Source organism: Alosa alosa, chromosome 15, assembly GCF_017589495.1.
Source record: "Alosa alosa isolate M-15738 ecotype Scorff River chromosome 15, AALO_Geno_1.1, whole genome shotgun sequence".
Classification (NCBI taxonomy): domain Eukaryota; kingdom Metazoa; phylum Chordata; class Actinopteri; order Clupeiformes; family Clupeidae; genus Alosa; species Alosa alosa.
The window spans coordinates 15,305,869-15,330,462 of NC_063203.1; the positions used below are offsets into that span (position 1 = coordinate 15,305,869).

The 24,594-nt window shown below is 40.8% G+C and overlaps 2 protein-coding genes across 2 annotated transcripts in view; both read left to right on the forward strand.

The window, feature by feature from the left end:
- frem2b (FRAS1 related extracellular matrix 2b) overlaps positions 1–5,005 on the forward strand; it is an 80,400-nt gene extending 75,395 nt beyond the window's left edge. Inside the window, exon 24 of the mRNA XM_048264915.1 lies at positions 2,260–5,005. Coding sequence (XP_048120872.1) covers positions 2,260–2,826 — 567 coding nt within the window. The 3' untranslated portion in view covers positions 2,827–5,005. The remainder of the gene's footprint in view (positions 1–2,259) is intronic.
- Positions 5,006–7,453: 2,448 nt separating this feature from the next.
- Positions 7,454–23,027, forward strand: LOC125308658 (complement C4-B-like). Its single transcript, XM_048265221.1, has 41 exons — positions 7,454–7,515; positions 8,252–8,444; positions 8,558–8,738; positions 8,814–8,884; positions 8,978–9,063; positions 9,220–9,302; positions 9,439–9,526; positions 10,161–10,266; positions 10,519–10,645; positions 10,812–10,927; positions 11,191–11,370; positions 11,522–11,704; positions 12,996–13,184; positions 13,282–13,428; positions 13,931–14,063; positions 14,162–14,230; positions 14,374–14,565; positions 14,697–14,811; positions 15,025–15,095; positions 15,178–15,317; positions 15,602–15,805; positions 16,024–16,075; positions 16,164–16,244; positions 16,535–16,738; positions 16,974–17,049; positions 17,182–17,338; positions 17,536–17,677; positions 17,781–17,930; positions 18,442–18,638; positions 18,818–18,973; positions 19,125–19,184; positions 19,309–19,402; positions 19,714–19,885; positions 19,971–20,058; positions 20,215–20,289; positions 20,420–20,522; positions 20,654–20,743; positions 20,838–20,930; positions 21,031–21,114; positions 21,199–21,343; positions 21,475–23,027. Exons 1-41 carry the CDS (start codon positions 7,454–7,456, stop codon positions 21,614–21,616), a joined length of 5,097 nt encoding a protein of 1,698 aa, XP_048121178.1. The 3' UTR covers positions 21,617–23,027.
- The last annotated feature ends 1,567 nt before the right edge of the window (positions 23,028–24,594 follow it).

Here is a 24,594-nt window from a genome sequence, read left to right on the forward strand (position 1 = left end):
AAGTGTCTTTGTAATGTCACTATTTACTAGAAATTATCAAGTTTTAGAAAAAAAATATTTTTGAAAAATTCTCACCTCTAAAAAAATGTAAGAAGATACCAGAGAAGAATAAACTGACTAAGATTACAGTATTATTCAGTGGGTTGTACTTGATCACCCTGGAGCTCTCCTCATAGAGCAACATCTCCCTCTACAGGGTATATGCAGTGCGGTCTTTAACCAATCTTAACCAAGACACTTGCCCAGATGTAGAACAAATTAACTGGTCCAGTTAAAGTATTGGTCCTGTATTAAATAAACTATTTAATGCAAATTGGAAGAAGTTCCATGTTGGATTTCTAAGGAACTCTAATGCATTAATGAGGGCAGAATGCTGATTACTTAAGTCATTACAGTAGAAATATGTAATTTGAATATATTCCTCTAGCTTGCTCTTATACACAGTGACGGACTGTACGGTCTGGCATTTGGGCAGATGCCAGAAGGGCCATTTATCGTAAAGACGGTTTTACAATATCTCTCGGCCCACTATCAAGCATTAATAGTGTTATATGGCTTTGAATAAGCCATTTATCTCTAACTCCCTTTTCCTCCTTCATAGTAGGAACCTGATCAGTATTTATACCAGACATGAGTCTCTACACTACAGTCATGGTGACCCTCAATATTTACATTAGTCTACATTCTTTTGTAATCTTATTCAATCAAATGATTTAAAAGTGCATTGTTTGAAATTGGAATACAATAAATATGCTGCCTAAATATGCTGCATCTTTTATTTTATTATTGGTTTACAAAAGTTAGGCTACATGAAGCAATGACTTCTGGGAATTTCAAAACCGAATGCGTCTACTTCCTTCAGCACGGGGAATTGCCGATCTAGCATGCCTTGATCCTCGGAATTTTCCCCTTATAAAAGCTAATAAACTGCCCCCAAATGCACTTCGAAACATAAGAGAACGTCTGCTTAAATTCAGTGAAGGTGCTACGGTTGAAAATCTACAGTCGGAATTGACACATCTCACCACGCACTGGGACAGCCTGAAAAAAGTCTCCTCTAAGCGAGTATAGGCCTACAGTCAAAGCGTCGGACTTTGATGATGCCGCGGAGATATAGGAAGATACAGAAATAAACCTGGTGACTGGTGAGCAAGAAATGTGCTACCTGCAAGAACTGTGCAATCTGTTGCTATTTCCTTCTCCAGCAGTTAAACCTCTTTACCTGTGCCTACAACTATATATGGTTAGCAAATGAATTCCTACTAACACCATCATGTACTCAAGTGGCATGCAAACAGAGTTTTTCCACTCTTAAATTCATCAAGAATCGCCTAAGGTCACGATTGTCACAGTATAATTTGGAGGCCTTTATGCTGATGGCGACAGAGAAAGAGGTCCTATAATGAACTTGGATGCTGATGACGTGATAGACAGGGTTGCGGAGAAGAGCAGAAGACGGGCAGAAGACGCTTGGTCCCACAATGTTATAAACTTGACTTAAGTAGTCGCCTGCTGTAAGCTACAATCAGATTTTTTTATAACCCCTGGTCCCCTGTTGTCTCAATGATAACAACATCTCATTTCAGGCTATTATTTCAGAGTTTGCCGTTCATTTGCATTAACATCGTATTTTGTCATTTTGCGAAGACATGCATTCCTTTAGGGATATTGAACATACATTCTCTAACCATCGTGATTTCGAATTGGTGCCGTTTTCAGCACAAAAACTCATTTTGTTCTTTTCATGGAGAGCACTGCTCTATGCTGTTCTATGGTGCTTTCTGCCTCTTGCGCACGCATGTTTTCGTGACGTTGCATAGAAATCCATGTATTCTAGGCTATTCTTTTTTCATTTTCATATTTCATATTGCATTCATTTTGGAGTTGTGCATTGATATATCCATGTTCTTGGTTCAGTCTTTATGCATATTAAAGTTAGAGATCATCACCAATAGGGCTACAAACATGTTATGTCCGTGCGTGTGAAGTTATATCTGTGTGTTGCGGGCACATGCACGCGCATGCATGCGCGTCCCCGTGTGGGCCGCTGGTTGGTGAAAATGCCAGGGCCGTTTTTTAATCCCAGTCCGTCACTGCTTATACATCTTATTTTTGAACCAGCTCTATGGTTCTTTAGTCACTAAGTCATTGGGTTTAGTCACCTACAGTCAGTCAAATTGATTGACGTCTTGTGCAGTGATGGCAAATTGGTTTGTAACATCATATAAAATGCTTCTGTCCCCACTTCGCCATGTCCAGGTGTCTGCTGGGAGAGAGTGGTACATCCACACTATCTACACTGTCCGCTCACGGGACAACGCCAACCGTGGCATCGGCAAGAGAAGCCTGGAGTACCACAGCCTGACCTCCAGTCTCCACTCCCACTCTCCGACCTCCAAACTGGCTCTCCCTGCAGGCCAAAGGTCACGGAGGTCAACAAATGGTCTGCCTGCTGTGGCTGAGGACATCGGAGCCGACCAGAACCGGGGCACCAACATCCTCCACATCGCGCTGGACCGCTCCAAGAACAAACAGGCCCGGCAGCCGGCCGCCGGTGAGCGGGCAGGGGGGGAGACACGGGAGAGCGAGGGGGCCCTCCCACAGGAGGTCAACCATAGAGACTCAGAGGACGAGCAGGTGGTCATGATTATCGGGATCGTGGTCGGCGTGCTGCTGACCGTGCTGCTGGTGGCCGTGGTGGCACTGATGGTGTCGCGCAGCAAGCAGGAGGACAAGATGTCTGGTGACGCGCCGCGGTCATCCAGCAGCACAGAGCCCATGGTGGTGCGGGGACCGACCACCAGTGATGACAGCTCTGAGGTCTGAGGGGGCGGGGGCAACGGGACACAGTACAAAAAAAAGAACATCACACCTGGCACAGACATCTACCTTGATGCATTTTGTTGACGTCGCCGTTGTTTCATTTAGACTTTTTTGTTTTATACCTGTTCATTTTGTGTGTGTGTGTGTGTGTGTTTTGTTTTTTTGGTTTGTGCAAGTGCCTCTTATTTACCTATTTGGACTTGAGTGGGAGGGGGAATAGTGAAACAAAATGGAACCCTGCAATGGCTCCCAAAGTCGGTCCTCAGCTTCACTGACACGTTTTTGGGTTACTTGGAAAAGCTTACTTGAAACACTGAAGCACTTCAACTGTCACATTCGTTGTTTTTATTTTTTAATGTTTTCAATGCTACAGCATATTAACCCTCGTGCTAATGGTAAGTCTGCTTCAGAAGAGGTGCTTGGCTTTGTTTGTCTGTGGTGTATTATCATCCAAATAAAGAAATGTTTGTTTTTGATCCAAAGGTGCTAGAAGACCTCTATCATATCTGATAGGGAAGGTATGACGACTGAGTGAGGAGATACGAGGACACATTAAAGTTACAACCTCAATGCTACACAGGTGTTATACTCTGTTTTATTCCTTTGTGTGATTCTCCAATGCCCTCAATTATTTATCATACATGAATTGCATTATTATTATTATTATTATTATTATTATTATTATTGCATACGGTTAATTGTCAAACAGGAACTGTTTCCTTAGTTCACATAATCATATTTTACTGGATGTGCACACAACTGAACTTTTTTATTGGTCTTTTCTTTACAGTCATTGATTGATTTTGCATGCATTTTATGAATCACAATAAATATCAGTTATCTGCAGGTATATCCAAGCACACAGAGATGGTTTGAATGAAATTAGTGAAGTTGTACCTTACCACAGCAAGCCTATATGCTGTACTCATTAATCACAAATGGTGTCACACACACACACACACACTCCAGTTATTCTGTCTTATTGTTCGCACTTCATGTGCACTTTGCGCACACTTCGCATTTTCTTGTATGGTTTAATCAATGCCTGCCATCCCAAATTTGTTACAAGTGGGGTCCATTTGGAAAGCCAGCTGGCCTGGTCTGCTCTAGCAGTTCCTGATCAACCAGGCACGTGATCCTGCTTTATCTAATCTAGTCTAGACTACTATGATATTATCATACCCTATGCCACAGAAATCATGCGTCTAATTAAGGTGTTCTGTAGGTAGCCTAGTGGACAAGGACATGGTTTGTGTCCCAGTTTTTAGTCATGCCAGAGTGGTCTTGTAAGCATAGCCTCATGACGTTGCTCTCCAAAGCGTATCTAAATATATTTTAAACATATGTGAACATGTTGATAAAACATGTTGGCTTGACTACACTGGTTGGGGTTGGTCTCGTAGGTTAGAGGGAACAGTAGCAACCATCAATTGCTCATTGATGCATTGTTTGCTGTCATCTGCAACTTGTGTGATAACTATAGCAGATATTGTCCTTATTGAATTGTTGACCTGGGTATTTATTTATTTTATGAATAAAATCAGATTAGGTATCTGTTATGTTAGATATATGATAGGTGTCAATCATGTCATTTGTGAAATGCAGACTGATTCACAGTTGCCTTCGAAACAGGCTTTGAGTGGCATTTGTCATCCAATCCCTCTCGTGTCTGTCTCTTCACTACCTGTGCTTTCATAAAGATGCACAAACACACACAAATATCTGCAAGACATATATGACCTTCAAATTACCTTCAAGGGCAGCGCTATTGGACTCTGCAACAGTATTAAAGTTCAGGCTTCTTTTGTCACACCTAGTAACTGCACATTTGCGGCTCTAATCGATTTGTAAACAATACAAAATGTTGTGTTTTACTGCTATGCAACTTGTTGTAATATGATTTATTTTGTTTCCTCTAATGTCATATTAATGTTGTCTATTATTGCCTTCCCATTCGACAGCTCTCTCTGGGTCCATGCTCATATTTTATACTTGTTTATTGGACTGAGTTGAATACATTTGTCGCCTGAGTGAGTTTTTACACTTGTATCGGTATTCAGTATGTACATATTAATGGCAAGCACAACAGTCTGGATGTTTTTGGCAATGATACATGCCTCTGTACTGTCACTGTAAAACAAACTGCTGAGCTGGTCTGAAAATAAAAGTTGTTTTTTTTTCAGTATGTTGGACAATCTCTAAAGTAGATCTTCAAAAATAAATAAATAATAAATGATAAAGCATACATAAGACAAGACTTAAAGGGAAACTCCGGTCTAATAACAACCTACGGTCTATTTATGGATGATGGTGTACATTTTAGTCCGGGACCAAAACAATGTCAGATGCATTTGCTACTGAATAGCATATAGCATTTGGGGCAACTTTGCTAACCCTTGTGTTATCCTCAAATCTTACCGACACTCTTTATCCTTGGTCAATTTGACCCCAGCTAAATAAACCCTCAGAAAATGATTATAATTCATATTGTTACCCAGTTTTTTTGTGACAGGTACTTAACAAGAGTGTAATAGCCACCACCAAAAGCCCTACAAAACAATCCCACCCCCCACCCCCACACCCCTTTATGAACCTTGGAACCCTGGCTGGCAATATTGCCCATCCAGTGTCAGCAACCCAAATGCTTGCTGTTGCTTCCCCTTTTGACTTATACAGTCCTGCCAAAATGATTTATATGTAATAAGTACTTGTGTATGTAATAATGATAATAACAATATGTTCTCATAAATAATAATATCCATAATGTGTCAAATATTCATGTATCCTATGTTTCATACAGCTGGGGTCAAACTGACCCCAAGGAACATCAATGTACAAAATATTTGTATAGGACATTGAAAACATATTGTACAAATGTCATGCTAACTCTGTTATACCCTTCAATTGAGGAAAAGTCATGAAACATGAAGCAACAAAAAAAGTGAACCATATATTTTATGATGTTAAACGTTGCTTGGGGTCAAATTGACCCCAAGGATAACAGGAGGGTTAAGCCATTAAGTAGATTAAAACTATCATTACATGTCTATGCTATTATGGAGGTCTCTGCAGACAAACTAGAGTATTTTTTACCTTTGCTAGTGTAATGAAATGGTATTAAAATGGCTCTTTGTGCAGTCAGTGCCTTGATCTTCTTCAAGTCGCTGCCACCTTGTGAGGAGAAAGTCTGAACAAGTCGATTATCGAACTGTCCTCCTCTTCCATCCATTCACAGTAGCTTGTGCCGCATTCAGTAATTGGCTTGTACAGTGCTTTTCCACAAAAGATGGCAGTGACTGGAAGAATAGGAAGGTAATGCACTGACTGAACAAACAGTGATTATTTTTTTTTTTTTTTTACAATTACAAAGGTAAAAAAATATTTTGGTTTGTCTGCTGGGACCAACTCCATAGTAGCATAGACAATTAATGGTATTTTTGAGTCTAGTTAGGCTTATTTTGGCGTAGGGCTATGCTATATGCTAAATGTATATTCCCGTCTTACTCAAAAATGCACCAATTGATGACGCTTTAGGTCGGTCATACATAATATGGCTGACATATCTGTACTTATTTGGATTAAATTTAGCAGACATGGGCGATGTTCATCAGAACATCTGCTGGCTGTAATTGATAAGAATATTTATTTATATTTAGCAACCACTAAATTGCAAGGTTTTGCCTTGGTTCCTCTAATAGCCAGCCTGGTATTTTAAAACAGTAACCTTTGCTGGTTAAAAGTTGGTGAAGAACCCTGAGCAACTAAGCATGCAATCTAAGCATCACATGTTTAAAGGTGCAGTCAGGGATTTTATGCAATGTCAAGCCCATTACATTTTTTGTCACATTCAGCAATCATCTTCTCACGACCGCTAGCTGCCCATCCCGTGAGTACACTGTACAAAAAACCCAGTCTCTGTAGGTAGCCCAGACCCCCAAAACTGGAAACAAACAAAGTGGGGGCAGCCTGTGCCCTAAAACAAAAATAAAACCCTGCATGGAGTTTCTCTGGGAATACTGAGGTAGGAGTGAGCTACCTCTCTGGCATGCTTTGTTTGGTTCTTGGTTAAAACATAATGCATGGGGGTTTTTTTGCACAAAAGCATCTGCTAATAAATTTAAACATGAACACAAACGCTGACTGCACCATTAAGTTTTGCATGTGAATACTTGTTATTCATAAAATAATTCCTATTTTTTTCTAAATAATAAAAGATGCTCTTTTTTACCTCCTCTCACTGCCAAGTTAACTAAACACACACAGATGCACAGTTTAGCTTTTGAAAACAGTATTGGGCAAGAGAGTCCGAAAGTGCTCCCACCATATTTGGCTAGAATTGCTGATTTCTGGGAAAACATGTGACTTCTTCTCCAACTCCAGAGGTAATTCATCTAATAATTTCACATTTGTATATCTGCATGCAATCAATATCACAACATTGAGCAGTTTTTTTCTATGGTTTCACAATGGCTAGATGTTGACCTTTCCCATATATTTAACATATATTTAACAGTACCCTGGATTGTTTCTGGTGTCAGTTGAACTAGATAAATAAAGAAGTTGCATAAGAGCTGTTGAGCAGAGGGATAAAGGCAAACTCGACTAGCTCACAAGCCACTCTGGTAGCAAGATGGCGATCACACTCCTGATCCTCTGCTGTGTGGTCACTGCACTGGACGCCCAGCCTCCCAGGTGAGTCGGTCAGTGGGAGCTGAGGTGCTGTGGAAAGCCCTGTGCCAGCACGGCCATCCATGTTATTCTATTGCTGTCGCTTTGGATAAAAGTGTCTGCCAAATTCATACATGTACAGTAGGCCTAATTGTAAAGGTCAGAATGCTTTGACTTTAGACTTTCTTTCGACTTTGGACTTATCCTCTAGTAATAGTATTTACTAATGCAGTAGTAATTCATACCTAAGGTCTCCTCTGCACTGTAACACGAATGTTATTCCTGATTCTGCTTTATTATATTATTACACATTTATTATATTATTACACATTTATTATATTATTATACATTATTTGGATAAAAGTGTCTGCTAGATATATCAATGTAAATGTCTTTGTTATGTTAGTGGTGATTGTTAGTGTGCAATAGTATATGCCGTAAGTGTGTTTCTATACGTGTGGGGGATTGATGAGTATGCACATTCTATGGGGTTCGGAGAGGGGGGGGCATAAAAACACATTTTATTTGAGGGTTTGTTTTGGTTTTCTTTGCTCTACGCTTGTGAGCTGTGTCTGGTTTGAACGTTTATAGTGGTTGTGTGCATTTTTTAGGCCTTGATGTGTGAATACATGCTTTGGGCAATACTTGATTTTTTTCTCTGTCTTGCTCTCTCTATGTGTGTTTTTGCGTACATGTGTGCTCGTGTGTGTGTGTGTGTGTGTGTGTGTGTGTGTGTGGCGTGTGTGTGTGCGCACATCAGGTGGCTCATCACTGCTCCAAACATTATTCATCTTGGAGCAGAGGAGACAGTGAGCATGCAGATTCATGGAGCAAGTGAACCTGTAGATGTTGATCTCTATATAAGACACCCAAGAACACACGACATTCTCACATCAACAGAACACATAACTCTCAGTGAAGATAACAGATTTCAAGCCGTGGTCAAACTAAAGTTAAGTTTAGAGGAAGCCCAGCGTTGATTACTAAGAGACTGATGATGATGATCAATGATAATTCATTAATGATGTTTGTTTGTTTATTTATTTATTTATTTATTTGTGTTTAGGTGGACCCCAAGCTATTCAAATATGCCCAAGATCAAAGGCCTGTGAAAAAATATATCCAATTGTATGCCAATTCCCCAAAGTTTTTTGATAAACCACAAATGGTAAACATCCATGTGTCAACCAAAAGGGGTTACATTTTCATTCAGACTGACAAGCCAATCTACACTCCTGGAGAGACTGGTAAGATGGTTGAAATTAAATATTTTTTGGTATTGGGATGTGAACAAGTTTTAATTTTGTTGTGATATATCCCAGTCAAATACAGGATCTTCACGTTAGACCAGTACATGCTTCCAAAAGATGAACAGATCAACCTTAGAATATTTGTAAGTATGAGACATGTTCGTATCTCACCTCACACAAGAGGAAAACCTCTGGTCATGATTTGATACTGTAAACTTTTTTTTGTCTCTGAATAGAACTCCAAAGGCTTAGTAGTCTGTGGGAATTTATTAAAATCAAATGAAATCACTCAGCAGATTGTCAGCATCCCTGACACTGAACCGTAAGTTAGCAGTAAGCAACAACAACAAACATTCATGTTTTGTCTTTGTTTTTGTTTTTTTTGCGCCATATCATGTGGTATACCAACACTTTGTCTATGAACTCTCATATATACTGTACTTTTCTTTCATGAACCTGACATTTCTACATGTTTCAGAGCTGGACACTGGAAAATAGAAGCATATTTTTCTGGTGCACCTGAATCAAATACCACAGTTGAGTTTGAGGTGAAAGAATATGGTGAGAAATGATGACTACATTTCTGTTTTCACAAATGTCAACTAATTGTCAACCATTTGCTACATATTTTTTGTGTATAACATTAGTGTGCATTCCTTTTTTATGTTAAGTATCCTCCTAAATTCTTAATTTCCAGTGCTGCCAACATATGAGGTGAAGATTGAAGCAGTAAAACCATACTACACACTGGGAGAAGAGAGCTTCCAGTTGTCTGTTTCTGCAAGGTTTTTAAATTGATTCAAAACTACCAAACCGGATTCGTACATTTTTTATTTAGCTATGACAAATTAGTAAGGCTGTCAGACACCAAACAGGACGAGGACCACAAAAGCGTCACGTTAGAATGTTTATTTAAGGGTTGGGGGTTACAGGGGTTTCAGGAGTTCCAAGAGTCTGCGTGTGTGTGTTCCCCCAATAGCCGAGCAGCAATGGCAGGAGCTGGATGATCCGGGAAGTCCTGGGGGAAACACACACACAACAGCAATTGAAACGAAGCAGCAGTACAGTCAAGGGCTAGGCTGTATTCGTAGAAGAGAGACGGAAGGCAGGTCAAGATTACCGGGGCTGGAGATCAAAGAAGTAGTCGAGCGGGTCTGGGTTCACAGGCAAAGAGTAAGAGTCGTTTTCCAAGACAGGCAGGTAACTGGTGCGGGTTTGCAGACGATCTGACAAGTGTGGACTGAAAAGCAAGGCTTTATATACCGGGCATGATGAGTGGTGAATGCAGTGCAGCTGGTAGGTAAACGAGGGTGAGGCAGAGCAGAGCAGGAACAGGTGGAGGTCATCAGACTTTAATCAGCGCGTGTTACCAGGCAGAGAGAGAGCTCATGACAAAGGCCTAATGTATGTTGTCTCTAGGTATACCTATGGGAAAGCTGTTGATGGTGTCGCTTACATCCGATTTGGGATCATTGACCAGAAAATGAATAGAATCTATCTACCAGGTCTTCAGATCGAGACACAGGTCTGTATAACTTAGTCATACATTTTTAAAAGTAATAATACGTTGTTATGTTATGACTGTGAAGCTGTACTTATTTTGTTCATCAACATTTTTATGAATATATTTAATTATATTGTTTTTTTCATCAAATCAAAATAGCTTAAATGTATCAAATATTTTTACACTGCTTCCTTCATCTGTGTAAGACATATTAAGCATTAAATACATTTGTACAGTTATTGTTTTCTTTCTCTTTCTCTATTCTAACTCCAGATTATGGATGGCCGTGCAAGTGTCAAACTCCTTACTGAACATCTTCAAGAAAAAGTAAAAGAGACAAATATTACAGACCCAGAGGGTTGCCATCTTTATGTTGCTGTAACTGCTTTGGAGAAGGCCAGTAAGTCTACAAAGCGCTACAAAGACTCACACAGAAATCCATGGAATGCTGAGAAAAATATGTGTATACTATCGTATGGTGTAATCAAATTAATATGCTGGTTAAAGAGTATGGTTCATCGTTATGCGTGAAAATGCACAGGCCTAGCAAATTCTGTTTCTTGAAGGTGGAGACTTTGAAGAGGCAGAAACCAGCTCTGTGAAGATAGTGACATTACCCTATATGATTGACATGTCCAGGACCAAGAAGTACTTTGCCCCTGGCAGCAAGTTCTCCATTTTGGTATGCTAACCTTACCTTAAACTCTCTGGTACACTCAGCACAAAAGTTCATTGGGAGTGCATTAAAGAGCACAAAAACAGGAATTCCCTGTGGTTACATTATCAACAAAGACACGCCAGTGAAACCACCATGTAGTCGTAGCAAATGCTATCAAACAAAGGCTATCAACCAATCAGTGAAGGACTGTTATTAAAGCAGTACATGTGCTATTGGGATTAGCAAAGCCACAATGCAACTGCTAATCTATCCCTGTTGTTTTACAGGCCACAGCCACCTATCCTGATGGCACCCGCATCCCAAACGTGAAGCTAAATGCTGCCATTACTGTGAAATTAACAGACCAAACAGAAAACATAATTTATAAGAAGGTTGTAGCGACTAAAGAGGGAGTTACTGATATTCCTTTTGAAGTTCCCAAACAAGCTACATCCCTAGATATCAAGGTAACAGTCTAAAGGAAGAGGTTAACAGTGCCATAGCCTTCTTATCTTTATCTAACTATAAAGCAAAGGAAAGAATGCTCAACACTTGTAAGTGCAGTGTTTAAAAGTTTTCAAGCCTATATGAGTCACTCTGACCACTCATTCCTCTTAGCTATCTGCTGAAGGAGAGAACACACCCTCTGGACAAATGATGGTGACAGCAGTCGAAGACACACAGGATTATCTGAGCATTGAGATGGAGCATCGTGTTCTTGCGCCAGACCAGGAGCTAACAGCTCGCTTCAGAGACATCTCTCCAGCTGGCACGACCCGGCCCTCCCACATCTACTACATGGTAACTGGCATTTTCCCTATACACTGTCACCTATCTCACGTCAGAAATGATTTTTTTTTGTTTTTTTTTACATTTTCCTGGCTCTATGTGACATGACAAGGGGAATGAAGAAACAATTAAATGGCAAGTGAATGTCAACTGGCCATGGTATTCTTCACTAAGTAATAGAAAAGAGAATGTCCACACAGCGCAGTTTAGCTCCAAACTTATCATTAAAAACCAACAACGTTTCAACCCATCCTAGTTTAGTCCTAGGAAAGTCTGAAACCATGTGTAAATGCAATGTAAATGTCAAGGTACACAGAAGGAGGACTAGGAGATACTGAACACGGTGATGGAGATTTATTGAATGGTAAACAGAAAAGTACTTGCAGGTCCAAGGAGCGAGTCTTTGGTTGGGTCCTTCATACAGCATTGATGAGGCCAGACAAAGTGTGTGTGTGGAGGGAGGCCTGATATAGTGCAGCTGATCAGCTGATTGACCAGCTGCAGGTGTAAGGCTTCAGTAGGCAGGGGAGAGAGAATGATTGACAGGAGAGTGAGTCTGATGAGTGGGCGTGGCTGGGGAAGTGGCTGGTGAAGAGTGAGGTGCTGCTGAAGAACCTGGCAAAGCTGTGACAGTAAATGTAGCTTTTTCAGCAGACTGTAAAATAAGTATTCACAGATGTAAGGCATGAAATACTGTACTTCTGTCAGCAAATTAGATATCTTTCATCTTTGCATACTGTGGGCTGTTAGCTGTTAGCTTAAGTAAGTCTATTTGCATCACGATCATGCCTGTCCCAACAATTCTAGAAAAGCTTGCTAGTTGTAGACAAACGTTCTGCAATGCTTCTTTGGCGTTAAAGGCACCCTTAAGACTTTTACCCTAACAAGCCTTCCAAAATCATTTTGATGGCACATAACCTCATAACATGACAAACAGCACTTCTGCCATTTTCTAAGCGGCCCTCTATAGGCAAGTACCGACTTAGCAACTTTCTGTGTTCGGCTGGAACACTGCCCCTCCTCCAAAATGAAAATGGAAAAGAGCTGCTATGCTAACGTTAATGGAATCTCTTTTCCACAGACTGCTGCTAGTTTATTCCCTCTATATTACATCGGAGTTATGTTCATTCTTTTTTCCGAAATATGCATTTTTAGTTTGTTTTGTTATTGGCTTCTCAACTCTCAACTCTTAACTTAGGGAGATCCAAAGAGCAAAGCTTCTTTAGTGCTGCTTTAAATTATACGCCTAAGTGAACTATGAGTACATCTGACCAAGCCAAACATTTCCTTATTCCCTCTACAGGTCCTGAGTAAAGGTAAAACCTTGCAGACAAAGAGTGTTCAGACAACTTCAAGTGAACTCACAGAAATCACCCTCCCGTACAGCACTGACATGGCGCCCTCTTTCCGTCTGCTCGCATACTACTTCAGAGACTCGACAATAGTGGCAGACTCAGTCTGGGTGGATGTCATGGATATCTGCAAGGGGAAGGTGACTTTATTTTTTATAATATCAAATAGTTTCAGAATGTTTATATGGGAGACGATATTTGGGAGACGATCACCACTTTTGCATCATGTCTCCATAGATTGAGATCAGTCCATTGAGAGACCACAAGCCTGCAGAGATTGTGAATGTGGAGGTGAAAGCAGACAGCCGCAGTAAAGTTGCACTGGTGGCTGTGGACTCAGCTGTGTACATCCTAAACAAACAGAACAAGTTGACCACAAAGAAGGTGAGAGCACTCTTAACAAATCGAATCTGTTTTTCAATTCGGCAGCCATGTTTGTGCCTCCTATAATTTTTAAAGCAACAAGCAATATTTGCCCTTTGGTATCAATTTTCAACTGATGGGTACACCTTTAGCGTCACTTTTCAAATTACAAATACGCCATTTTCCTTATGATAAATCAGTTGCCTTTGAAGCAGGGGCACTGTGACACAACTGGCTACAGCGCCCAATGTCCATACCACATACTGTATGGGTCCATGTGCCCACAGGGACCTTGGGTTGACCCCTACATGGGTCATTTTCCGATCCCACCCCCATCTTTCTTATCCAATTGCTTCCTGTCACTCTCCTCACTGTCCTATCAGATTAAAGGCATAGCAAAAATATTTAAAAAGAAAGAATTTGAAGCTGTTATCTAAAGAAAAAAACTACATAGTGTTTCTTTACTATTACATAATTTGCTTGAATTATTTGTGTAATTGTTCAACTGTCTGTGCTTTGGTAGATGTTTGATTACATGAACTCCTATGATCTGGCCTGTTCTGTCGGAGGAGGGAAGAATGCCCGGTCTGTTTTTTGGGATCTAGGCCTCATTTGGATATGCAACTGTGACATGCCAAATATTCTCTCCAGGCACAGTATGTGTTTAAGCAGTTTATAAAATTGTACTCCAGCCATTCTGTATAGAGATGAGATATTTGCCAATATGTGATTATATTCCCTTTGGTCGCTGTAGGTCACTCTTGCTCCACTAAAAATCAACGGTCCAAAAGAGCAAACACAGTTATTGACTTCTCTTCTGTTGGTGAGATTTTGACAATACTAGATACAATATGTTACTATATATTCATAGGTAGAGATGAAATGTCTCGTATTTATTACAAAGTCATCAGAACTGTTTTATACAAAAATATTTAATGTAAACTCAACCTTGAATCCTGTCCTCAGTCATGAAGTACGGGGAAGACGTCCGGCCATGCTGTGCTGATGGAGTCCGGTATAACCGGTTGGAACTCACCTGTGAACAGAGGTTTAGAAGGACTGCTGGCAAGTCCAAAAAGTGCAGAGACGTGTTTTTTCAATGCTGTAAAACGGCTACTGAGATGCGAAAGGCAACGCGAAAATACAGCCTTGCAAGAAGTTAGTACAACTATTCTGTGGGTTACACTGGTATTGCTTTTATGCCATCCCTTGAGTTAGATGGTGAGTTAGATCAAAGCTTTGAAGAGAGGAAGGTTAGCTTTGACTATTGTTATTTTTCTCTCACACAGGCCACAGTAATGAGGTAGATGAAGCCATCGATGGGACAGATGTGCAGCTGAGGAGCTATTTTCCAGAGTCTTGGATGTGGCATCTAATGGAGACAGATGAGAGCGGTCAGCTCAGGTAAAACCCAGTCAGAGCTGTGCATTCAAACCTTATACTGACACAAGAGATAAAGTGTTCCTTTTTCTATGCATATTTTTTGCATCTATCACTCAGCCATTAGATAGAACATTTTCCTTGCTCCTTTGAGGCAAGAAGAGTATGCATTCCATATATTTCTCTGTTAAAAAAAATAAAATAAAATAATGTCGACTGGTATGTGGTTTTTCAAAGGCACTCTCTACCATCTCCCGATTCTATCACGACCTGGGAAATCCAAGCCGTGGGGATCTCTCCAAGTCAAGGCAAGAGTTCACTCTTCACTTGTATAACGGCATGATCACAATTATGCACCACAGTCGTGTAAACATGTGTCTGGTCCCTCAGGCTTCTGTGTTGCAGAGCCCAAACAATTGAAGGTGTTCCAGGACTTTTTTGTGTCTGTGAAGTTGCCATACTCAGTGAAAAAGAATGAGCAGCTGGAGTTGAAAGTTGTGGTGTTCAATTACAAGGACACAGAGTTGAAGGTAGTGTCAGTCAAAATTATTCTCAATGACTCTTAATTACTCTTAAAGTGTAAGCTCGGGTGTACTTTACCAGATCCAATCACATATGCTGTGTTTAATTCACACCAGACCGCCAAATGTTTCTTATCTTGTCCTGGCCAATGTCCATGACTTGTGAAAGGCGTGTCATGGTTGGTTCACTATATCTGTCTGCTACTATCTACTACTGTACATTTAGTGGTGTGTTTAGTGCTTGGGTGTAATGTGGATGTGTTAAGTACATATAACCATTCACAACATTCCAGGTGACTGTGGAGATGCTGCCCTCTGAGGGCTTGTGTACTGCTGGGGGAGACAGAGCCAAACAGAGCATCACAGTCTCTGCCAACTCGGCGTCTTCCGTGTATTTCACCGTGGTGCCCCTCGAAAAGGGCACATTTCCCATCACCATTCTGGCCCACAGTTCAAGCAATGTAGCTGATAAAATACAGAAGGAGCTCAGAGTTGAGGTACAATGTGTGGTCACTTCTGCACCTTCTTATATACTATATTTATACCTTTTATTATTATTATTATTATTATTATTATTATTATTATTACTATCTTTGATGTTATTATTATCATTATTATTATCATTGTTGTTGTTGTTATTATTATCATTATTATTATTATTTATAATTATTATTATTATAATAATAATGATAATAATAATATGTTTGTTGTGCAGGGGGAAGGGGAGCTAGTCTCAGTTTATCAGCAGCACATCATCAACAGTAAAGGTAATACTAGCCTATACATTGACTAAAACACAGTTGTGGTGTGGCAGAGTGTAAAGCTGCACTGTAACATCCATTCATGTCTATCTAGCTGACAAGCTGGACTTTGACATCCCAACACCTTCTGACATGGTTCCTGGAGATGAACCAGAGACCTATATGAGCTTCAAAGGTGAGAAGGGGATTTAGGAACATAGGAACTAAAACATCAGCAGTCTTGCTTATAACTGTAGTGTATATTCGGTGTTAATCTTTAGGGTACAAATGTTTCTTGGTGTATAAGTGTGCAACGTACATGTTACTAGAACAAACACTATCATTAAATCTTACATGTGTGAGAAGTGTTTTTGGTGTATGTGAAGTAGAATAGAAGTTGAATTGACAGTGACTAAGGAGATGGTATTCATAAATTGGAAAGTTGAGCTGGATTGACTCAAAGCTCTGTGTATGGTACTCTTCCAGGGGGTGTGATGGGAGAGTCTGCGAGTAACTGTCTGAACCTGGAGGGCATCGAGAAGATGATTATTCTGCCGAAGGGCTGTGCAGATCAGACCATGGCAGAGATATCCCCTGCCGTCAACGCCATGAAGTACCTGGACGCCACTGACCAGTGGCTCAACCTGAGAGCTGACCGTAGGGATGAAGCCCTGTCCATGATCAAGAGTGGTGAGCTGGTGGCGGGTGACACAACTGGCTACAGCGCCCATACCATATTGGGTCCGCGTGCCCATGGGAACCCGGGTTTGAGTCCGACCCGGGTCATTTCCCAGGCCCACCCCATCTCTCTCCCTCTCACTTCCTGTCACTCTCTCTACTGTACAGTACATTTAAAGACATGAAAAGCCCCAACAAATATTTAAATAATAAAAACATTCTATTAATGTCACTTTTATTTTGGCAGGTTACAGCAAAGTCTTGACATACATGAAAGCAGATGGTTCTTACGGGAGTTTCTCTTCATCCCCAAGCATTATCTGGTGACTTTGCTCTGTTTTCAACTCTCTGTTTTCTCTTTATAATATTTTGTCCAAGTGTTGTGCTTTGGCTTGATATGCATCTTCCTTTTGTGATTTGTTTGCTTTAACCATTAAATGGATATTTTTCAAAAGGATTACAGCATTTGTTGCCAAAGAACTCACTAAAGCCAGTGAATACATTCCCATTGAGGATTCCTACATAAAGAAGTCCATAACCTACATCATCTCCAAACAGACCCAAGGTGGCTCTTTCCAGGGCATCAGTCCCTCTAATGGCAGAAGCATACAGGTATTACTGACTGGTAAAGCCTTAAAAAAACAATATGAAAGTATTATAACATTATATTAAGAGTATTACAAATATGTATTACAAATAAGTACATCACCAAACACTCTACTGTATCTACAGTATACTATGTCTATCTGAAAATAATATCATTTGAATGTCTTAGCACATTATTGACACTTCTTTTACTCGCACTGTAGGGTGGAGTTGGGAAATCATCTGGAGGTGCGGCACTGACTGCTTATGTTCTCATAGCGATGCACCAGGCTCTGCCTGTCTTTGACACTTTTGAGTCTACACAAGTGGTAATCCAATACTTTCAAAATAAGTTGTATAACTCTTGAACAGCACACCACAAACTGACTGTCTTTAAAATAAAAATCTTGAATGAGGGCAATCATTCAGATGTTTTTAAAACATTCCACCTCAGAGAATGGCCATTAAGGTAAGAGCTACCTGGAGCAGCAGTTGAACTCCCTGGAGGACCCTTATTCTGTAGCCATCACAGCCTATGCCCTCTCACTGACCCAGCATCAGAGCTCAGCAGCAGCTCAAGCACAGAAGAAGCTTAGAGGCCTGGCCATCTGCGATACAAGTAAGTCCAGCCTTTGTGTTTTTGAAAGGTGCCTGCAAGAATGAAGAAATATGTCTAAAGAGGAAGCGAGGAGCCCCTTTTATACCCACACCCCAATGTAGGTCACTTCAATGATACAATTAGCCTAACCAGCCCCAGTCCTGCCCATGCACTGAGAGAAGAAAACCTGTAGGGGGCACAAGGTAGTCGCAACACATTATATCAATGTGGCTGTACACAATGTGTTACTTGAGGCCAAATTAAACTGTTTATCAATACTGTTAAATTCAGTGTAAGGGGTGGGGTGGGTTGTAGGAGTAAACTACAGGAGTAAACTAGAGTATTCATGTTTACATAGCAATCCAGTTAGTCAGTTAGTCAGCTATCAACATTGAAAGAAATGAAGAAATGATAAGTGGCTTACAGTAGATCACCATCAATGCTCTTTGCTTGCCCTGTGCCTGGGTATCTTCATATTTACATTGAAACATTCAAGTTACATTTAATATGTTCACCATTCTTGTGCTTGAAGGTAAAAATATGTGTTTCTGGGCACCAAAAAAGGCCCAGAGCCCTGACGTCAAGGCACGAGCAGACCCGCTGTCTTTGGAGACCACAGCGTACGCCCTGCTACAGACCCTGGCCGTGGGCGACACTCAGTATGCCAGGAAAATTGCGTCATGGATAACGGAACAGCGCAAGTTTGGGGGAGGATTCCACTCCACCCAGGTAAGTCTCAGGGCAGTGAGGTCCTCAAATCATAAACTTTCAGGTAGAGTACCCCAACTCACCTCAGCCTAAAGAAAATAATAAACCTGGACCCAAAATGTATCAAGGTCAGCAGTTGGTGGATATTTACACACCAATGAGTCCAAATTCAGCTAATCTGGATTCTTAACTGTCTGAAGGATACAGTTGTTGCCCTGGAGGCCCTTGCCACATTCAGCGAGCAGAACAATGATGTGAACGCCCTGGACCTCACTGTGGAGATGTGTTTTCAAGATGGCCGAAAGGATGTGGTGAGATTGACAAAACGTAATGCTCTCACCCAGCCAGCCATCAAGGTAAAGGTGACATTTATTAGTCCAGTAATAGTAGTCTTACACACATGATGAAGTATTTTATCACTACTACAATTGTGTAATAGAATAATAAAAATAATCTGTAAAACTATAAACCGTATACAATAGCCATGCCATGTTTGTTTTACCTCAGATCATGAAAGGGGGAAAAGTCTCCGTTCACATTGAAGGAGAAGGAGACGGCACTTTGTCGGTATATACATATTTGGGCTAGAAAATAAAACAATACTTTTTAAACAATAATAGCTCTTTCTCAGATGGATAATTTAGTTATGTGCTTTAGGGTATTGACAGGTATGCCCCTTTTCATCTAACAGGTTGTGCAGAATTACAGGAGCCTGAAAAGGCCTGACTCAGCCTGTGACGAATTCTTCCTCAATGTCACGGTTGAAGGGGAAGTGGAATTTGAACGTAAGCAAAGGGCTTCACAGGTCCATACTGTATATTTAGAAGGATTTCTCAGTACCACTACTGTAACACACATATTCTCTCTCTCTCTCTCTCACACACACACACACACACACACACACACACACACACACACACACACACACACACACACACACACACACACACACAAAGAGAATTACTAAAATATCGAGAAATCCATGCCTACCATTAAATGAAAGCATCAGTAACTATACTAATATCATAGCTGAAACTGTTTTCAGGCAGGTTTTGAGTTTTCTTGGTAAAAAAAGTAACTATTATTTTATTCATAGCGATCCCAGACTTTGACAACCTGTATGATTATCTGAACTTTGATGGTGAGATGCCACAGAAGGATGACCCAATGAGCCGGATGGACTGGTTTGACCTGCGCACCCGTAGGAAGAGACAGGCCCCTGCACAGGAGAAGAAGGAGAAGTCTCTGACCTACACAGTCTGTTATGGGTGAGCAAAGACGAACATGTCATTGTCATCCCAAAATAAAACTACACAACTCTGTTCATCTCATCTGATGCTCATCACCCTCTAGGATGCTAAAAGGGGTGTCTAAAGGGATGGTCATCGTGGACATCTCTCTACTGAGTGGGCTTATCGTAAATGTTAAGGACCTTGAGGAGGTACATTTTGACTGCACTGTCCTAGACACCATATTTCCACACTGACTTTAAAGACCAATCACTCTCAGGTTTAAAGAATTCCACTATTACAGTTTGAATGTTTAATTGTATCACATGAATGTTAGCCTACACAGCCTAATGTACATTCTCCTCTAGAAAGTAAAGAGCACAGAGAAGTACATCGACCACTATGACTTAGGATCCAACAGAGTGTACCTCTACTTCAATCAGGTGAGTTCTACTCACATCCTTACATTCTCTGCTGTTATCCAATGATCTCAATATCTTGTGTCTGATTATTAGCTCACTTGCCTGATTGATTTTAAAAGAGTGCTGCTCTAATGACTGGCTTTTACATCAGATAACAGACACCACGGAGTGTCTGCAGTTCACAGCGGAACAAATTGTACCTATTGGACTAGTCCAGCCAGCTGTTGCTGTAATCTACGACTACTATACTCCAAGTAAAAACATCTGCCTCTTTTCACTCTGGAAATAAGTCCTTTAAATAGGATTAAAGGACTCACTCATTCCCACATTTGTATTATTTGATGTCAACAGTTCCCTTTTGTGATGGATTGCTGTTATTTTCCAGCTAAGAAATGTGGAGTTTTCTACAGTGCACCCCACAGAAGTACTATGGTTTCCAAGCTGTGTGATGGAGATCTCTGCGCTTGTGCAGAGGGTAGGTGGCACCTGAGGTACCGCTATCTGTTAAACCATAAATGGATGCGTTGCTGCAAACTTGGATGTTACTACAACCCTATGCTCTGTCACAGGTTCCTGTCCTACACCTAAAGTGACTTTCAGTGGAAACATGCAGTCAAACACACGCACTGACTTTGCCTGTTCCAAGCCCATTGTTGATTTTGGTGAGTCTCTTGAAGGAGTGATTTGATTCTCTGATCACAGATATTGCCTGGTCGGTCAAAAATTGGGACGTAACCTGGTCTGACTAATTATTTGTGGTAGTTTACATTGTGAAGGTGGTCAACTCAACAGATGATGGCGTCTTCAATTATTACTCTACAGAAGTGATCAAAGTTCTTCAAACAGGCAAGTCTGCAAGTAACATCTCCCAAGGCAATTATGTCAGTTCTGCATTGATTTATGTTAGTTATTGTATAACTTGTTCAACAGGCAAAGATGAAGAAATTCACATTGGTGCAACACGGGAACTCATTCAAAGACTATCTTGTGTAAACTTTGCTTTGTCCATGGAAGCCCAGTACATGTTCATGAGTACTAATACAGCCATTACACCCACACTAGATGCCAATGGAAGGTAAGCAGTGAACACCCCATTTCTCCGATTAAAACCAACCACTTAATGACTTCCTACATGACAACATAAGCCAAGTGCACAATACAATGACAGTTTGTCCTCTAATGGCATCCTGGATGTGACATCCGCAGCCCCAGGTACTTACTGAGCAGGGACGAGTGGCTGGAGAAGATTCCGGAAAAGAGCCAGTGCCGAGGCAAAAGGGACCGCAAGGCCTGCCGGCTACTCCAGACCTTCATGGAGCAGCATGAGATGAAGCGCTGTGTCCTCTGAACCGGCCTGATGGACACACGCATTATGCTTAACGAAGCACCATCAACGTAGTTAATGAACCCGGAGTTTATTACAGAAGACTGTTAATCTCACAGAAGACTGAGATCTCACACAGAGCATGATGTTTATTGCCGGAAGGTAATTCTGTAAAACACTGTTTCACATAAAAAAAAACCCATCACTAAATAGATTCATTTTCTAAATGTAGGCCTATGTTTCTAATAACAGGGGCAGAGACCAGTAGATCAGTAAACCATGAGCTTTAATTACCAAAGCATATTAACAGAAATAAAATCATGGTCGTATCAGTCAACACAGTCAATGTAATGCAACAAGGAGGCCCTGGGTAGGGAGCACCATAGATATACATAATAAAGGCTAGATGTCTTATGGCGGAGTCTCTAACGGCATCACCGACGCCCATCTTGTCACAGGCAAGCTATCTGGTGGGCTCTGTGGTACCTGATGTAAGGTATATCTCTTCTTCTACTAAAGGCAGAACAATGCCCCCAGGCTATAACAATGACACCTTCAGGTCACTACCTGTCATTACAGTGCACCATGGAAACACAATGTTATGAGTTAGCGAGCTGACTGTGGCAAGATGGCCGCGAGGTGCGGACGTCGACCTCCATTGGCCAGCAGCGCGGATGAGACATCTAGCCTTTATTATATATCTATGGGGAGCACAGTTACATTCCAAAAGTGTTTTATCTAATAATACCCTATAGGCCTACCACGGAAATCACGTGTCTAATTAAGGTGTAGGTATGTGTTCCAGTGTTTAGTCATGCCAGAGTGGTCTTGTAAGCATAGCTTTGTTACGTTGCTTTTCAGAGTTAATTTAAATATATTTTAAACATGTGAACATGTTGATTAAACATGTTGGCTTGACTACACTGGTTGGGGTTGGTCTAGTAGGTTACAGGGAACAGTAGCAACCATCAATTGCTCATTGATGCATTTGCTGTCATCAGCAACTTGTGTGATAACAATAGCAGATATTGTCCTTATTAAATTGTTGACCTGGGTATTTATTTATTTTATGAATAAAATCAGATTATAGAGGTATCTGTTATGTAAGATGTATGATAGTAGTCGATCATGTAATTTGTGAAATGCAGACTGATAGATTAACCGTTGCCTTCGAAACTTCGAAGGCTTTGAGTGGCATTTGTCATCCAATCCCTCCCATTACCTTTTCATTACCTGTGCTCTCATAAAAGATGCACAAACACACACAGATATCTGCAAGACATATTTGACCTTCAAATTACCTTCAAGGGCAGCGCTATTGGACTCTGCAACAGTATTAAAGTTCAGGCTTCTTTTGTCACACCAGGGGCCTGTACTACGAAGGGAGCTTAACCTACCCAGATGTAACCCAGGGTTACTTTGTTAAACCAGGGTTGACAAAACCTGGTTATCTTAAGTGGTGTTAATCGGTAGGCCTACGACGCTGATTATGAAGTTGATTTGTTGAGCCGGGGTTAACCTGTGCGGGTTCACATAAAAGGGGCGGGTTGCTGTGCAAGTCACCACTTTCAATGATGACGCGATCACCTTATTTTACATGAGGAATGCACAATTATTATGACAAGTTATGAGGAATTAAAACCCACTCTACGACAAAAATCAAATACGTCGGCAATGAGCAGAGCAAGGCTGTTGGCAACGTATTACAGATCGGGTAGCCTAAATGCCTAAAAGTAAAGTTTTATTCCCACATGTTCTTCAAATATGTGTTACAGAGGATTAGTAGCTTGCGGAATGTCTGAAATGAGTTGAAATAATTAAATAGCCTAATTTGAGTTCATAGAAAGGCCTACAGATGCAACCCAATTCAGAAGTGAGCATATAGATTACAGTAATACGGATATTGAATGTTTAAGTACCCCCCATTGACTGATTAAGTGTATGCCTAATCCTGTGAACATTTCAGATGCAACACCATTGCCAAACGCACATGGCAGCAGGTGAAAATGAAACACAAAAACATTATTCAGAATAGTAGGTTTATATAGTTATAGCTTGCATTCATATTTCTTAATTATGAAAACATGTAGGCCTAGCTTATAGCCTTCACTTGGCCTCTGTTTTACAGCTAACAAGAAACAGGTGTCTTACTGTAGGAGGAAAGGCACCTGTTTTACAGTAAAGGAGTTGTAAATAATAATAGTGGAAGGCCGATTATGGAGGGGGTTGAGGGAGGCATTGGGTCGGATTCTGGTGCTGTGGAAATGTGTAGCCTTTATGTGCAGGGTACGCATATATATGTATATATGACATTCAATTCAACAAGTTTGTTAAAATGGTGATTTTTATTTATTAGGCCTACTGTAGGCTATGTCCGATTTATTTTAGGCTATTCTTGCTCAGACGTTCAGCATACTGTAGGCCTATGTCCGATTTATTTTCGGACATACAGTATTCTTGCATCACCGATTGAATACATGAATGTCCACGTACGGGCATTGCTATGAGACGTCTTCCTAGATCATCTGACAAAGATAACGAATTCCCTCGGCTGACCATCTATATCTTCATAGAGAATAAATATATTTTCTGGCGGTCTCTAAAACCCCTCGCCCTGCGAAGAAAGTCCCTCACGATTTGCGCTCCAATGTCGTATGGATCATCCAGGTACGCCTATGTCTCGGGAGAAATTGTTAGTGGATGGGTGGTATTTATAAAGGGCGTGGTTAACGGAAACCTCGGGTTAACCAAGAACATAACCTGGTCTGAGCAGGTTTGAGATGCAGCGTAAATTGCCATGGCAGCATACCTCGGTTAAAACCTATCCACCTTTCGGGAAGTTAATCGGGAAGTTACGCCACACGTGATCAAGTTACTCTCGAAGTTACCCAGATAAGCCAGAAACCCCGCTTCGTAGTACAGGCCCCTGGTAACTGCACATTTGTGGTAAACTCTAATCGATTTGTAAACAATACAAAATGTTGTGTTTTACTATGCAACTT